The sequence below is a fragment of the Schistocerca cancellata genome, chromosome 5 (genome assembly GCF_023864275.1).
Source record: "Schistocerca cancellata isolate TAMUIC-IGC-003103 chromosome 5, iqSchCanc2.1, whole genome shotgun sequence".
Classification (NCBI taxonomy): Eukaryota; Metazoa; Arthropoda; class Insecta; order Orthoptera; family Acrididae; genus Schistocerca; species Schistocerca cancellata.
Genome location: NC_064630.1, coordinates 477420214 through 477438867, shown reverse-complemented (window position 1 = coordinate 477438867; position 18654 = coordinate 477420214). Strand labels below are relative to the sequence as shown.

The 18654-nt window shown below is 42.4% G+C and overlaps 1 protein-coding gene across 1 annotated transcript in view; it reads left to right on the top strand.

Annotated features, from left to right (window-relative positions):
* Positions 1-18654, top strand: part of LOC126188412 (methyl farnesoate epoxidase-like) — a 162028-nt gene that overhangs the window by 62057 nt on the left and 81317 nt on the right. Inside the window, exons 2-3 of the mRNA XM_049930015.1 lie at positions 6176-6430; positions 14048-14266. Of these exons, the coding sequence (XP_049785972.1) occupies positions 6176-6430; positions 14048-14266 (474 nt within the window). The remainder of the gene's footprint in view (positions 1-6175; positions 6431-14047; positions 14267-18654) is intronic.

Genomic DNA, 18654 nt, shown 5'->3' with positions numbered 1-18654 from the left:
CGTGAATGGAGGGACGAATGGAGACGTGTCGTCTTCAGCGATGAGAGTCGCTTCTGCCTTGGTGCCAATGATGGTCGTATGCGTGTTTGGCGCCGTGCAGGTGAGCGCCACAATCAGGACTGCATACGACCGAGGCACACAGGGCCAACACCCGGCATCATGGTGTGGGGAGTGATCTCCTACACTGGCCGTACACCACTGGTGATCGTCGAGGGGACACTGAATAGTGCACGGTACATCCAAACCGTCATCGAACCCATCGTTCTACCATTCCTAGACCGGCAAGGGAACTTGCTGTTCCAACAGGACAATGCACGTCCGCATGTATCCCGTGCCACCCAACGTGCTCTAGAAGGTGTAAGTCAACTACCCTGGGCAGCAAGATCTCCGGATCTGTCCCCCATTGAGCATGTTTGGGACTGAATGAAGCGTCGTCTAACGCGGTCTGCACGTCCAGCACGAACGCTGGTCCAACTGAGGCGCCAGGTGGAAATGGCATGGCAAGCCGTTCCACAGGACTACATCCAGCATCTCTACAATCGTCTCCATGGGAGAATAGCAGCCTGCATTGCTGCGAAAGGTGGATATACACTGTACTAGTGCCGACATTGTGCATGCTCTGTTGCCTGTGTCTATGTGCCTGTGGTTCTGTCAGTGTGATCATGTGATGTATCTGACCCCAGGAATGTGTCAATAAAGTTTCCCCTTCCTGGGACAATGAATTCACGGTGTTCTTATTTCAATTTCCAGGAGTGTATTAAAAACTGACATGTTACTATAGTTAAAGATTTATACGAAATATCAAAATATTCTGCAATTCAAATCGATATACACATTACACACAAATAGGTACGATAATCCCTTTAAACATCATGCCGACAGTAGTTGCCCCTCGGGCAGGTAACATTGGAACAACCTTAAAACAGCAATTAATCTAAAACAGAAAGAGAAATTTGTGTACACTCTTGCATAGATAAAAGTTTTACAGAACATCAGTTATTTAAATGAAGTTAATGCTTATTTAAATGCGGCTAATGCTCGAGCGAACTTTACGACTTTTGTTTTGTTTTATCAACTGCCCTAAACACGAAAAAAAGTGGGAGAAACTACCTTGGTTAATGTTTATTAAAATAATAAAAGTACTTAACTAAGATAAAGTCCAAACGGGACAAATTAACTATTAAAGATGAACACACAATAAAATTTCGCTTCATACATGAAGTACTGAGTAATAGATTCGAAATTTGATACCTAAACATTGCAATGCTGTAGCTTTAAGTCAGTTAACAAGAACAAAGGTAACGGCACCTTAAGAAACGCACTCAAAGTACAAAACTTAGTTCTCGCTATTTAACCAACCGGCGCTAGAGGCGCCACTGAAAGTTACTAGTAAACAGGCATCACGTACTCCTTCCCGTGAGATTACAACAACGGATGTTCACCTTGAAATTCATTTAGGCAAGGACTCCTTGGTTCTGGTTCCCACATAGCTTTCCATCCACCGCGAAGCCAGGTGGAAATTTCAGAGGAGTGGCACCCCTTCCACCGTGGTGCGGCGAACGTGCGATTCCGACGGCACAGATCAACACTTCACCAGGCCGCACTCGCCCGGCTGGAATCTAGTATTTACTCCCACGCTCCGCCTAAGCTCTGAGGCATAACTCTGCTTTTTTACTGCAAGAGCATATGATTTCATCGGCATGACTCTTGTATCTTGGGTTATATCGGGTGCTCTTCTTACAAAGTGAGCTGGCAGTAAAAGAGCCGACTGCGGACATAATTCCCGCAACCTCACACGTGCGAGTCGGAAGTCAAATTCCAAGGGAACGTCTCTTCTACCGCTCTTGAAGGCTTCGCGCAGGCCTCCCTCCACCTAGCAGAATACGCGCGACAGTGGTAACCTCATTGAAATCGACAGAGACCGTCTCAGAACCAAAAATGTGATAGCGCTACAGAATCTTATTGTCAGTAACTGACTACAACTGGATGTGGTATACCTGAAGACACTTGTGGACTATTCTTCTTCTCGAAATGAAGTCATTGTCAATGGCACAGGCGGTGTTACGCGGTATTAAAGTGATGTCTCCTAAGGGCGAGTGGGTTTTGTCTGGCGTGTTTACGAATCCCCTTTACGCCACCTTCGTGCACACCAGTGCTTCCTTTTTTGTCTATTCGTAGTTCAGTACATCCACCTCCGCGTCTGAGTGGTCATCACGGCTGGCTACCCTCCAGAGCACCGGGTTCGCTTCGCAGCGCTGCCAGTGATTTTTCGTCAGTGAGAGGACTGGTACAGGGTTCACTCAACTTCGTGAGTCCACCTGAGGACATACTCGACGGATTACTAGCAATTATAAACCAAGAAACCTGATAACGACCCGGAAAACGTAGTGCTAACCACGTGTCCCTCCATAGCGCATCCGATGACTCCACTGACAGAGGACGACACTGTGGTCGATCGGGCCGATTCACAAGTCTAGGGCCTGAACTCGGAACTTTATTTACTTATCTGCATAGTTCAGTATAACGTACTAGGTTCTATTAGTCAAATACAGGGCTATTACTAATGATTGAAGCGATTTCATAAATTCACTGTAGCTCCATTCATTGACATATGGTCACGACACACTACAGATACGTAGAAAAACTTATAAAGTTTTGTTTGGCTGAAGCCGCACTTCAGGTTTCTGCCGACAGAGCGCTCGAGAGCGCAGTGAGACAAAATGGCGACAGGAGCCGAGAAAGCGTATGTCGTGCTTGAAATGCACTCACTTCAGTCAGTCATAACAGTGCAACGACACTTCAGGACGAAGTTCAACAAAGATCCACCAACTGCTAACTTCATTCGGCGATGGTGTGTGCAGTTTAAAGCTTCTGGATGCCTCTGTAAGGGGAAATCAACGGGTCGGCCTGCAGTGAGCGAAGAAACGGTTGAACGCGTGCGGGCAAGTTTCACGCGTAGCCCGCGGAAAATTGGCTCATGCCAGAACTGGAGACCGACAGCGCCGACTTCATCTTTCAACAGGATGGTGCTCCACCGCACTTCCATCATGATGTTCGGCATTTCTTAAACAGGAGATTGGAAAACCGATGGATCGGTCGTTGTTGGATATAATGATTAGCAATTCATGTCATGGCCTCCACGCTCTCCCGACTTAACCCCATGCCATTTCTTTCTGTGGAGTTATGTGAAAGATTCAGTGTTTAAACCTACTCTACCAAGAAACGTGCCAGAACTGCGAGCTCGCATCAACGATGCTTTCGAACTCATAGATGGGGACATGCTGGGCCGAGTGTGGGAGGAACTTGATTATCGGCTTGATGTCTGCCGAATCACGAAAGGGGCACATATCGAACATTTGTGAATGCCTAAAAATTTTTTTTTTAGTTTTTGTATGTGTGTGCAAAGCATTGTGAAAATATCTCAAATAATAAAGTTATTGTAGAGCTGTGAAATCGCTTCAATCATTTGTAATAACCCTGTATTCTTCGAGCCAATCATTTATTTGCGACGCCATCCCCTCATGAACGTATCTTAGTTGCAATTGATGGTATGGTATAGTGTCGAACGGCTGTTGACAGTTCTACACGAAAATTAGTCTACTTTTGCTTATTTTCATTCGCTTATGACGTTTGGTTTTATGTTTAGGGATAACTCTTCCCATTCTCAAAGGATACTTTTGGCTCAGAAAAGGGCTGTTCGGGCAATAACTGGTGTTAAGTTCGCCAACCTCCTGTCGACCCCTGTTCACTAGTCTGGATATTCTGACATTGACCTCTCAATAAATATATTCTTTACTGTCGTTTCTTGTTAATAATATCAGCTTGTACCCAAGAATTAGCAGCTTTTACTCAGTTAATACTACGCAGAAATCCATTCGGCGTTTGGATCGCACTTCCTTCACTCTTGTGCAGAAATGTGTGCAGTATACTGATGCATCCATTTTCAATAAGCTACGATAAGCATTCAGAAACTTTAGCAGTAATCCTCATAGGTGACTTCTTCTATTCTGTCGAGGAGTTGCTTGAAAAATTAAAGTGATTCCTGTGTTATATTGTTTACTGCGTTTACATAAATTCATTACTTGTCTTTTTTTGGGTTCATAGACATTTTATTTTACCTGTTTCACTTTTATGTTGTAACGTCAAGTACTGACATGTTCCATAAACTTGGGAATTTGCTCCACAATTTGGTTCTGAGGAACTTGACGTGTAAAATAAAATTAAAAAAACTCAATAGACTCTACCTATTCACCTGCGGCTTTTCCCAACATGTAGCACGCACTGTGTTTCAGACGAGTGTTTTTTTCCGGTTATCTGCATTTTCTTTCAGGATAATTTCCTTTCCTCAAAGTAGTTTGTATTATTAGTATTTAGAATATAATATAAATTCGGTAAAAAAAAGAGGAACATTACTGATATTGGTCTGAAATACTGTGCATACCTTCTCTTACAATTCAGTACAACTGAATTTTGCTCTTTACTAGTACACCGAGAGAATCCCGATTAATATCAATTAGCGAAGGGGTTATTTCACATCATATTCCCTGTAAGACCTAATAGGAATCCCATCAGTGCCCGGTAATTTCTTTATTTTGAGGAGCATTATTGATTTGGAGTACAGAGAACACTTATCTTACTTTCATACTTTCTATGAAAAGGAGTATAAAAATAAAGAATATAAAAGTAAAGAATATAAAAAAACACGCACCACAAAAGAATTATGCGAGTGGAACGCAAATAAATAGATACAATGTTGATGTAAAGACAAACAAATTATTACAGTGTCAGAAGAATTGGATGATTTATTCAAGAGAAAAAGCTTCACAAATTGAGAAAGTTAACCCTTTGGTCAACCTCTGGCCCTTATACAAGCAGTTATTCTGCTTGGTATTTATTTACAGTTGTTGAATGTCCTGCTGAGAGATATCGTGCCAAATTCTGTCCAACCGGCGAATTATGTCGTCAAAATCCCGAGCTGGTTGGAGTGCCCTGCCCATAATGCTCGAAGCACTCTCAATCGGGGAGAGATCCGTTGACATTGCTGGCCAATGTAGGGTTTGGCAAGCACGAAGAGAAGCAGCAGAAACTCCCGTCGTATGTGGGCGGACATTATGTTGCTGAAATGTAAGGATGGTTCGCCACGAAAAGCAGTGAAACAGAAATGGAACCCCGGATCATCACTTCTGGTTATCAGGCCATATGGCAGGTGACAGTCAGGTTGGTATTCCACCACCGTCCGAGGTGTCTCTAGTCAAGTCTTTAGCATGGAACCTAATTGAGTGGAGTAGAATTTTTTCAGTGATGTGTTCCGCTTCGAACTGAACCCCAGTAACCAACGAAGACGGGTCTGGAGAAGCCACTGGCAGTGGTGGCCTACCAACCTAACAGTCGTGCGCCACACGGCCCGACAGTCTGGAACGCCATTTCTTTTCGTAGCAGGACACCTTAGGTCGTCATCCGCGGCTCCCTTACAGCACAGAGGTACGTCGGCGATATTCTACACTCCGTTTTGTTGTTCTCCATGGCAAGCCATACCGGGCATGCATTTCAGCAAGGTAATCCGCCTGCACACTGCGAGAGTTTCTGTTCCTTTTCTTCTTGCTTGTCAAACCCTACCTTGGCCAGCAAGGTCAACTCATCTCTCACCCCACTGAGAACATTTGGAGCATTGTCAACAGAGATCTACAGACTTCTCGGGATTTTCATGATTTAACCCCAAATGGACAGACTGTGGCACGAGCTCCATAAAGAAGACATCCAACAACTTTGTCACTCAGTGCTAACCGAGTAACTTCTTGCATGAGGGCCAGAGGAGACCTAACGCGTTATTGACTTGCTTAGTATGTGAAGATCCTTCTCTTGAGTACATCATCCAGTTTTTCAATAATGATAATAATTTTTTTGTACATGTACGCCACATCCACCGGTATTCGTCCCATTTGGATGACTCCTTTGTTCTGTCATTTTTTTTCTTAGAGTGTACATTTTTGTGTTTCTGCGACCATCATGCAGTTGTAGGAGCCTCAGTCTTGAATACATGTTTGAATGTAGTATTTAATATTGCGGCGAGAATTTGAACAAAGTCCCTCTACTAACAAGAAAATAATAGTATAACGTAGAAGACTGCTTAGCTAGAAAAGCCTTCGTGTATACATCTGTCTGGGTTTCTCTCCAGGTCCAACATGGCTTCCACTGGTGGGAAACTATTGGGACATCCGCCGTCTGGGCGAAAAGTTCGGATCGCAGCACGAGACATTCGCGTACCTCGCCCAGAAGTACGGGTCTCCCCTGGTGGGCCTTCGTCTGGGCGGCGACTTGACCGTCATCGTCTCCACCAAGGACCTGATACGCGAAGTGCTCACGCGACCCGAATTTGAAGGACGGCCCCAAAACTTCTTTGCGTACCTTCGCAACTTGGGGCAGCGAAGAGGTGAGTTGCACCGCCGTAAATGTAATTCAGCAACGCTGCAAGAAGTTGCAAGTGACGCAATCAATCTAACGTTCGACTTCACTGTAAGGATACGCACTGAGACTAAAACCAACACCACCCTAACAGCATCTGGGATACATAAATAAAGACAAATAGGTATATCGGGGTGGTCACAGTTAAGAAAGGAAAACAAAAAATAAAGTGACTCAGTGGATAAGTGTATGACGTTAAATGCGAAGATCTGATGTTAGATCTCAACCTGTCGTGTGTTTTTCCTGTCACTTATCGCTTATTTCACGTTTGGCATTGATTTATTTATGTGAAAAAGCCAAAATGCTCTACGGTACGGAGTCTACGTTAAACTGGATCTGTTAGTTCTGGGGTCAGAGGAAGACAAGAGCAACACGACCAGGGGCTACAGGACCAGGACTAGTCAGGCACTGCGATGTTCAAACCACTCTTCAGGAGGAGGACACACTACTTTGTTACGTCAAAATTATCAGACGTGTACCACTTGTTTCAAAAAGTAAAGAATTAAAATGTTTCTTCTTCATTGTATGGAAATGACAATTATTTATGAATCACTGTAAGTTGAGTGCCAGTAACGTGTTTTCCTTTAATACAATTCGACAGGGTCATGCCTCATGTTAGGAACAAAAATATGCAGACTGAAGCGAATAATTAGAATTTATATCAGGGTCGCTTCGAACCCATGCCTCCTGCTCACTGGACAGGTGCGCTAACCCCTTCGGCTCCCTGCCACAGTGCCTTTGCAGAACTGCATGGACTACCGTAGCAAGGGTTCCTCCTCAATTCAAATTCCCATTCACGCTTCAGCCCACTTGGTATTCCCTCTATATTCGAACAGCATTGTAGAAGCTGTCCGACTGTACTGGAATAGCACATCAGTATCGAGCTAACGGGGGATCTTGTCTGAACCGCAGGCGCCAAAGTTTTAACCAAATGGAACTGTATGGATCCAGAGTCTTTTAAGTCGGAGGTGCTATTCCAATAAAGCTGGGGAGTCTCTGCAATGCTGTTCGTTTTTAGGGGGAATATAAAGTGGCTAAAGCATGAATTGGAATGTGGACTGAGGACGGAGGCGTGCTAGGATAGATCGTGCAGTTGTAGAAAGCCACTGTGCCAGGCAGGGTGGCGTAGTAGTCAACGCATCTGCCTAGTGAGTAGGCGACGCTGGTTTCAATCCTGTCCTTGGTACAAATTTTCATTCGTCGCTTCAGTCTGCATTTGTACATGATAGATGTTTCAGAATTTATAAAATGTTCTGGAATCAAATAGTTTCATTTGATATATTTAATTTGTATTAATCTGTTTTGCCCAATTTCCACGACAATGGTCGGCCGCAGTGACCGAGCGGTTCTAGGCGCTTCAGTCTGGAACCGCGCGACTGCCTCGGGCATGGATGTGTGTGATGTCCTTAGGTTAGTTAGGTTTCAGTAGTTCTAAGTTCTAGGGGACTGATGACCTCACATGTTAAGTCCCATAGTGCTCAGAGCCATTTTTTCCACGACAATGTTCCTGTGACTTTAAGTTAAAGCGTGGTCTTCAGACCTGCCCATGCTTTTCTAACAGTCTCATCATGTTCAAACACATATTCTACTCTCTTTTTACACAATTCGCTCTAAAACCAATGTCCTAGTGATGTTGAACGGAGGATCTTGACACAGAGGTCAAGTCTAGCTTGAACAGAATTTTATTAACGCTTAAGTATCACAAAGTTTCATCAAAAGTTATAAAAGAATACAAATAATGTAATTACAAAACTACATTAATAAAAGTAACTTTACCACTGTGGGTAGTATCAAATTAAAAGGACGACTGCATATCCCTATTTGTGCAGCTCACCAATACCAAATAAAGAAACAAAATACAAATCAGAATTAAATCAGCAACTCAGGTTGCATACCTGAAACATATAAGAATCGAGCTTATCAGATTACAGATCACTCTGCAGCCTGTGAAAACTTACATCTCGTCAATAGCAGTGAAGTGTGTCAAACCGCCCCAGATGGCGTGAATCTTCCGACATCTCTGACAAACTGTCCGCTCCCCCCCCCCCCCCCCCCCCCCAATGTCAAAATGTTTCTTATTCCTGTCCATCTTCTAACCTTCCAAAAATTAAACGTAGAGAGTACGACTCCAAACTATCGCCAATGTGACGGACCAGAAATATATCAAAATTAACAAAAAATTGGATAAAGAAAAGCAAATTTTCAATTTTTGCTTACAATGGCCCATTTTACCACTGCCAGGTTGGCACTAGGCTGAAGTAGAGTTGCCTTGATTGGTCTGCCGGTAGGATTCATGCGCTAAGTGACATAAAGCAGTCTCATTGGATAAATCAAATTTTTTGAACGAAGCGGAAAAGACGTTTCTACGTTAACCGAGTGGCACCGCGGTGCCAGGGCCTTCGAAGTTAGCACAGAAATGCAAAAATTTTGTGCTCAAATCATCAGAAGGGGATGACAAGGGGGCATGGCATACACTGTCCAGCACATAGGTAGCAGCCGTCCGTGTTAAAACAAAAGCAGCGAAGCTGGCCTCAGCTTGGCCTCTGCGAAGGTTGCTCAACACCCCAGGGAGACATGCTTGACCTAATGAGATTCACAGACTGCCCTCTGCTGACAAATCTGACCCGAGAGCATACCTGTTCCACCTGAACCTCTAGGCGAGCATGGAGCTGTCTCTCCAAGTGCCCACAAATGTAACCAAAAAATAGTGGTAAAAAATGAATAGATATTCTACAGCGATTTGTGACAGTAATTTAACACACTGTTACTAGTTTTGACGTTTTGTTCTCGTATAGTCCAAAGATAGCAGTAGATTTGAAGCAATTATTTTCTTCTCTTCATTTCTAATCCCTCGGAAGCACATGAACTTCTTGCGCTGCCTGCTCAAGCTGAGCAGGTCGCAGTTTCGAAACGAAATGGCGCAAAACAACTAGCTCCAGATCATCTGCTCCGTGTGTAGCACTACACTAGACAAAAGGATTGATTTCCTGTGGAAGATCGATAACCGAACGATTCATGCAGACTGGAATTTCTTTGGTTCCTCACTAAATTCACATATTTTTTCAGAATTCATTCTGGTCAAACGTTACCTACATTTTGGTCAGTAGCTGTTCATTGTTAACCTAGCGTTATGCAACATTGTCATCTTTGGTGAAAGTACTGCGCCGACATCAACACGTCAGCATGTTATTGTATTGATTAAAGTTTTGCCAATATTGACATCAGTCTTCAGGTGGGTGGTGCATTTACATCACTCTGAGGAAGGCCACCTGTTGGTTTGGTCAAAACATTGATCTATATAACAGCTCATCATGGTCACACATCTGGGAAAATTTTAATGAAGAGCGTATTACTACTTCTCATTTCCTTCTTAATTTGATACCAAAGACTTTATATACATTTACCTCCTTGACGATACAACCGAGGGAATCGAGTACAAATTTCCAGCATTCTAGTTTGCGTTCACGCAAAGTCATACTAACAGTTACTTATTCATAAACAGAAACGACCAAGCTGACTCGGTGTATGTACAAGACCGTGGATTTACCGTGGGGAGGAATGGGGTTCAAATCCCCGTCCTGCTATTCTGATTTCCCCAAATCGAATAAGGCATAAGCCGAACCTATAGCTTTCCCTGAGGACCATGAGATCAGGTTCTACTCAAACCTTACAATAGAGAACTACCGCACGGTATACACAACACTATGCAACGAAATGCTATTTTCAGCACTTAACTAACTGTACAACTGTACTTTTTCAAATAGAATACAGTACATCAAACATCCTCGATTATCCAAACACACTTGTTTCTCAACTACCTTCTCTCTCTCTCTCTCTCTCTCTCTCTCTCTCTCTCTCTCTCTCTCTCTTTCGATCTCTCTTTCTGACACAAACACGCACACACACACACACACACACACACACACACACACACACACACACACACACACACACACACATACCAAATACATTCACAAACAAATCCTGTAAGTTCTCGCCCATTACATGCAGCACAAAAAGTCAAAACAACATTCATAGTTAGCTCCATACTGGACAAAACAAAACCGATGAACAGATTACGTGAAACGGTGTTTTGTGTGTGTATGTGTGTGTATTTGTAGACGAATGCTGTGAACTGACCCAAGTACAGCAAATTACAGGCTGAGACGTAACACACGTCAACTTCCCAACGAGGCTACTTACGAACGTCGTATCCCCCGTCACCGCAGATATGAAGCACGGCGACCTTACGGAGCTTAAAAGATCATGGGTTGCATTTCATTTGTGCGGGGTGTTCAAAAAGTCTCTCCGCAGTGTCGTATGACTGTTAGCCGCGCCTGCCCTATGATAGTTCGGTTGCCTGGGTTACTTCCCAGGTGGACTCTCCCAACATTCCACTGTTTCGTTTATATCAGTCAGCATCGGTAGTATCGCTGACGTGTGTCGTTACGTGTTGACGTGAACGTTTAAGTTTAGTTCCTTTGTTCGTTTGTTTCGTTTTTGTCACTGTTAAAATGCTAACCATTGAAGAACGCGTGTTCTTAGTCGAACAAGTGTCAAAGCTGGCGGTAAATACATAGTTTCAGTTCATCAAACATTTAATTCAGTTTTCCCGGAGACAACATTCCCACATCGTGATACTGTGCGAGATTTGATTAACAAATTTCGAGGTACAGGTTCAGTGACAGATGCATCGAGAAGTGGTTGTCTGAGGATAAACTACTCGACATTTCCGATAAAATGTCCTTGAGTCAGAACAAGTCAGTAAAAAAACTCTCCCAGGAAATCAATGTTAGTGTCGGAACGGCCCACACAGCTGTAAGGAAAAATTAGAACTTTTCCCATACAAAGTGACAGTCGCGCAAGAACTGAAAAATACTGATCATGGCAGGAGACTGCATTATTGTCAATGGTTCAAAAATTTCGTTCAACAAAATGGAAGGGATATTCTTAATTAAACGTTTTTCACTGATGAGGCGTGGTTTCATTTATCCGGGTACATGAACTCGCAAAATTCTGGTACGTGGAGTACTGCAAATCCATTGTGTATTCATGAGGAACCACTTCATTCTGTGAAAATAAGAGTTTGGATTGCAGTTTCTAGACGTTGGATTGTGGGTCCCATACTTTTCAACGAAACAATAAACGCACAACGATAATGCAGTGATATTCTGTACCAATTCATAGGAGAACTTTTGTTAAATGAAATACTGAACGGTTATTTTCAACAAGATGGTGCAAGCGCGCATACAGCTCGCGTTTCAATGTCACTGCTCGCTGATGTTTTTGGTGATCGCATAATTTCACAGGGACTTTGGCCTCCACGATCGCCTGACCTAACACCACCTGACTTTTTCTTCTGGGGTGCAGCAAAAACAACTGTCTATAAAAACCGTCCAAAATCCAACGATGAATTGAAAACTGCAATATCCACTTTCACTGCTTTTGTTACAAAAGAAATGTTACATATTGTGTTTGGAAACATGATTAGACGCATTGAATTGTGTATTCAACAACATGGGGGACAATTTTAACATTTAATGTGGAAATTTCTAAGTAAAAATGAATATTCAGTAAATTAATAACTTGTATTTCACTGAGTTTCATTTCGGTATATTCACTGCGGCGTACGGCACGCGCGGATAACAATCATACGGCACTGCGAAGAGACTTTTTGAACGCCCCGTATAACAACGTGAATGAACACCTGACCAGTTACACAAGAAGACCGTGTGAGATTGTGTGAGTGATTCCCCTGCCTCTCGTACATCTCAGATGATCGACGACCTGAAGTCTGCCTATTTGACGTAACCAACCTCTTAGAATACTCACCGTCATTCCCACCAGCGTGCTGCCATCTTACACAGCACTCGCGTAATGTTCGTGACAGTATACCTGATGTGCACCGTGCATCCAAGCCCCTTCAGCGAAATTCGGCTAAGTCCCAGAGCGCAGAATCCAGTGCAAAATGAGGCACCGGCTCCAGTTCAAGGAGTTCTGATTATTCCAAACTTAGAACAAAAGTGTCTTAACTGAATGAATTCTGAACCAAGAGTGTCCTTTCGAATCTCCCTCAACTTTCCTCCTATACTTCGCTGAGGTGCTCTCTCCCTGACACTACTGGTAATCGTAGGACCTGGCACGAATGTCTCTCCGATGAGCGAATTATAACAGCAAACTTCGCTCCCACCAAGATCGTAAAATCTGAGCCGGCCAATTTACAGGTTAGCGCCAGTGGGAAGAAACTTTGCTCTCACACTCCACGGAGTGTCCCGAGCCCGCAAAACAGGTGAGTATGTAGCAAATGGAAAAACAGCGCTGTCTCTCTTGATCCGTTGTGGACATCGGACAGCGGCTAGTCAAATATTTAATAATGAAACAGTTTTGCAATTGAGATGTTATTTTATTTTCGCTAAAAGTTTCGGCAATTGGTTATACCATCTCCAGGTCTCAAATGCACCTCTCAGAAACAATAGATAGTGGTATACTGGGGCCATATGTTTCTGCATGTCGTGAGTTCGTAGCTCAAGTGCTTCTTTCGAAGACTGGACTACTGCTTCATAGAAAATTCAGTACTTTATGAAGTTCATTCTAAATAATCGACTACAGCTCTAAAGTAACAATGATGTATATAATTACAATACCAGAAGGAAAAATGACATTCTTTACTTCACATTATGGTTATCTTTAAAAGGGCTTCACAAGTCTGCAACAAAAATTTTTGATCGCTTTCGCAGTGATATAAATTGTCGGACATACAGCAAAGTAAAATTTGAAAACAAACTGAGAAAGTTTTCCCTTGACAATTCTTATTCTGTGGAAGACTTTCTATTACTGGCTTACAGAATCTGCATATCACTTCTTTTTTTGTGGAGGGGGAGACTAAAAGTTTAGTAACATTAAGACCGTAACTATATGTGCGGTTTAATTTGCTATGGGAATGTAAAATGATTCGTTTGACATCATTACGACCTATCGTGCAAAATAATCCATGGAGTATGAAACCTAAACTTATAAGTCTTTAAGCAAATTCTTCCGATTACTTTGCTGTTGACATACTGTCAAACCATAAAACAGTGTAAAGCAAGTCGATCTGTGCATACCATGTCGATATTAAGGTAGTTTTAGCTGAGTAGTCAAAACAACATACAAAATGCACATCTTATAGTTTTTTGGCCTAACACAGAAAAATAACCGGGAAATTTATGTAATATTTTTACGGAAATAAATCAAGAACTACAGAGAATGACCCAGAGTGTCGAACACATTTGGTTAAACAGGAAAAAGATATTACGTTTTGGAGAAGACGGAGATGAAAACGCAAACTCAAATCGCAAATATAAAGGAAAATCAGCAGGAGCTTCCATCCTCAGTAAGATCATTAACCGATAACCGAGATGGTTACTTTGAAAATGACAAGTTAGACTTCTTCCCCAGTCCGAGTTTGTGCTCTGTCTCGAGTGACCTCGTCGTTGACACGACGATGTGCCCGAATATTCCTTCCTTTCTTTCTCCTTATTTGTGTATGTCGGGTTGGGTTGAGCGTGCAACAATGAGCTGATGGAGAAATGGTTTGGCTGCGCAGGTATTTCGTTGGTTGACGGCAAGCTGTGGCAGGAACAGCGCGCTTTCGCAATGCGTCACCTGCGTTCGTTGGGCTTCAATGGGGCAGCCATGCAGGCTCAAGTGGAGGAGGAGGTTCGCGCCCTGCTGGAAGAACTGAGCGACAGCTGTGGGAGGCCGACACAGCTCAAGAACCTGCTGCCGCCCTCCGTGCTCAACGTCATTCTCCAATTCTGCGCTGGTGAGTACACCCAACCATTCAAGTACTGCTACTTAGAGTCTACTGAGGTGACTAAAGTCGATAGATACCTCCTAATATCGTGTCCGATCTCCTTTTACCTGGCATAGTGCTCGACGTGGCATGGACTCAACAACTCGTTTTAAGTCCCCAGCAGAAATATTCACCCATACTGCCTCTGTAGCCGACTGTAACTGCGAAAACATTGGCGGGGCAGGAATTAGTGATCGAGCTGACCTCTCGATTATGTCCTAGGAATGTCTGATAGATGGCCAAATCATTCGCTCAAACTGTCGAGAATGCTCTTTCTAATCGTAAACAACTGTGGAGAGGTGACATGGTGCATTGTCACCCATTTAAATTCCATCGTTGTTTCTGAACATGAAGTCCATGAATGGCTGAGAAAGGTCATCACGTAGCCGGACATAACTATTTCCAGTCAATGATCCGTTCAGTTGAACCAGAGGACCCAGCCCATTCCATGTAAAAACAGCCCACACCATTCTGGAGCCACCACCAACTTGTCCTTGACAACTTGGGTCCTTGCCTGCGTCACACTCTAACCGTACCACACCACCTCTTACCAACTGAAATCAGGACTCAACTGACCAGGCCAAGGTTTTCCAGTCTCTAGGGTCCAACCGAAATGGTCACAGGCCCAGGAAGTGCGCTACAAGCGATGTCGTGCTGTTAGCAAATGCACTCGCGTCGTTCGTCTGCTGCCATAGCTCACTAACACAGCATTTTCCCGCATTGTACTAATGGATACGTTCCTCATGCATCCCACATTGATTTCTGCGATTATTTCACACAGTGTTGGTTGTCCGCTAGCACTGACAACTCCATGCAAACGCCGCTGCTCTCGGTCGTTAAGTGAAGGCCGTCGGCTACTGCGTTGTTCATGGTGAGCGATAATGCCTGAAATTTGGTATTCTCAGCACACTCTTGACACTCTGGATCTCGGTATATTGAATTCCCTATCGATTTCCGAATTGGAATTTCCCATGCGCATGTATCTGCATATAGCTACCCATTACTTTTTTCACTTCAGTGTACATACAGGTTTATTCATCGGTATCTGCGGGGTTTCGGATGAAGCCTGCACGAAAACAAATGACACAGAAAAATGAAACATATGACTGTGTAGAGCATCCCTTAAAGTTTCCTTTCGTAATACGCGCCGTGGCGTAGTTGCAGTGCGTGCAGCTATTGGGCAAGAGTTCAGAACATGGGGACATATAATCCACTCTGTACCGTCGCGTCAAATTGGCCTGTGTCCGCAGCACAGTGAACAAGTTTTCAAATCAATTCCGCTGGCGCAGCGCCTTCGCGGGTAGCAGCAGCGACTTCAATGAATTCCGTACAAATGTTACGTTTGCAATGTCGCAAGTAGCGCCCATTTTGTGCATCTGTGATGTGAGTTAAGAGTTTGCAGAGATGCTGTATCCACTGATATGCATCTATTTTCTGTATGTCTTTTAGTTTTTGCACAGTGGTCTTCTGAAACCGTGGAGCTATTTACGAATAAGCCTGTGTCAATGATAAGATTCACTGATGGCATTGCTATCCTCAGTGAAAGTGAAGAAGAATTACAGTATGTGTTAAATGGAAAGAACTGTTAAATGAATACAGAATACGGGGTGACAGTAAATCGAAGAAATACGAAAGCAACGAGAAGTAGCAGAAATGAGAACAGCGAATGTGGATCAGGGAGTAGACGAAGTTAAGGAATTCTTCTACCTAGGGAGTAAAATAACCCACGATGAACCTAGCAAAAAGGACATCAAAAGCAGACTACCTCTGGAAAAAAGACGTTTCTGGCCAAGAGAAGTCTGCTAGTGTCGTACACAGGCTTTAATTTGAGGAAGAAATTTCTGACAGTACATGTTTGGAGCTCAGCATTAGTGAAACTTGGACCGTGAGGAAACCCGAACAGAAGAAAATCAAAGGATTTGAGGTAGTATAACGTTTCCATAACTAGGAAAATGGCGAAACAAACTTTTCTTTAAGTAACGGTTCAATTTGTAAGTAAGACATGGGAGGGTGGAAACGTTGTAATTGGCAGTCCCGTCACGTAACTTCAAAGTACCTACTTTGGCTTCAGTTAGACACAAAATAACTAAAATTTAAAATTACTCCTCAACTGATTAATTTCATGGGAAGTTCGAATGAAGTCTCTGTGTACTTTCTATCCAGCTATACCCGCCCAGGCGTAAGATACATACTTGGCAGTACGACAATAATTGACTACGTGAGAGAAATTTAAACTGCCATTCTGTATGAACATTGACTTCGAAAAGATCTGATTATTATCTTCTGCGTAAAAAGTAAAGTTACTTTTTTAACAAGGTTTATAGTTCATGAAGATTCTATCTGTGGCTGTTGTAGTCTGACCGAATGTTCTAGTCAACGTAATTCTACCAGACACTGATGAGCTACAAAGAAAGTCTTTTTAACATTTATGAAGAGGATGTTGTGTACTCTTTGGAATAAAACAAGCTATTATATGAATTAATCATTATTCAACTAATGGAATTACACTTGTGGATTAAAACAGATGCTTACATGCTTGGCTGAAGATACCGAAGGGAAGAGAATAATAGTCGGTATATCAGCCATAGATACGATAGCGTTCATTGATACTACATCAATAAATATTCCTTTGAATTTCATAGAATTACAATTCATGTTTGGGAAAAGTGATGAAACTAATAATTATCACTGTCCAATACAGTATTCATAACCTATGATGTTGTAGAGAAATGTCCAAGTACATTTCTAGGCGTTACATAGCCCTCTGAATGGCAGGGGCAACGCACGATCTTAGTGTCTTCTGTGCTGCCATTAACCTGTGTCTAGTTTTGTTACTGTCACTGTACAAGTCACTATTTGATAACTCCTTCATAATCACATTGTGAAACGCCAACTGAATATACCATTACGCGTACCATCGCTTCTGTGTTAGTTTGTTAGTTTTTGGGGACATAAAATTTACCATAAGACATAGTACACTTTTACTACGAACAGTTACTCTTATTTGCCGATCGGTTGCTCGAAACTATCTACAAATATTATTACTTAAGTTTTATATAGAGGCATAGATCGTTACATCTTAGGTAATGTCATGTATAACACTATACCGACACTGTAATTGTAGCTCGGTTTTATAAGTTAATACCTTTGAGATCCAAAATTATTTGCAAAATTCACGTTGGTTTTATCCTGTTAGCTGGTTTCTATTTCCAAGTAAGAAATTATTCGTACCAATTATTAGATTACGTAAGGTAAGTTAGTGCGTTTATCATAAAAACAACAGACAGATATCAGAGAATTTTGGCGTGGTTTTACACAGTACACATATTCGGCTTTTACCAATAAAGATAGGTATATTAACAATTTTTTTTTGTAGAGCAATAAAATTTCTTCCAGATATGATACTACTAATTTAATTTGTTACACATTCATCAGTTTACTTTGGTAAAGGTAAAGTCATATTAATTTATCTCATATGCCTGTTTTTTTTTTAATCAGAACATTCTGGAAATCAATGTTAAGTAATTTACTTTAGTAAAACGGCTATGCAAAACCACATTTACCACAGATTTTTAACATTTTGTTGAGCAAACAAATTACACTGACATTACAATTGAGCGTTCACAGAATTTCCTCGGGGTGGCCGAGCGGTTCTAGGCGCTACAGTCTGGAACCGCGCGACCGCTACGATCGCAGCTTTGAATCCTGCCTCGTGCATGGATGTGTGTGATGTCCTTAGGTTAGTTAGGTTTAAGTAGTTCTAAGTTCTAGGGGACTGATGACCTTAGAAGTTAAGTCCCATAGTGCTCAGAGGCATTTGAACCAATTGCACATACCCTCCCACTGATAACTCATCTCGACTCAGCTCAACTATACAAATTATGACAAGTCGCCGTCACCGCTCGTAATCAGCCGTAGAGTCCATGTAAAATTACACAAGATCATTAATACATGTAGAATCATTCTCACAACATATTTTGGTCTGAGAGAGGACACGTGCTATCGCATTAAGTCCCATGGATGCAACACATGACATCATTATTTTATGTAATACCTGGTATAACAGCATGAGGATTTTAGTTGTTAATATTTTTGACTGCATCACACATATAATTAAGCATTAAGAAGAGTTCACTATGATGCTAACATGCATTCTCATCGAGACATGTACATAGTTCAAATTATATGGTATATTGTGAGCCCGTCCCCAGCGGGTGGGCTGTGAAGACTGAATTATTGTTCCTGGAGCTCTCTGAAAACAGTCTGCCAACAATCACTTTAACTTCGCTGCTCTTATTATGTATTAAGAAATGTTCATTTCATGCCAACATGCGTGCTTCTCCATATTTGTGCATAGT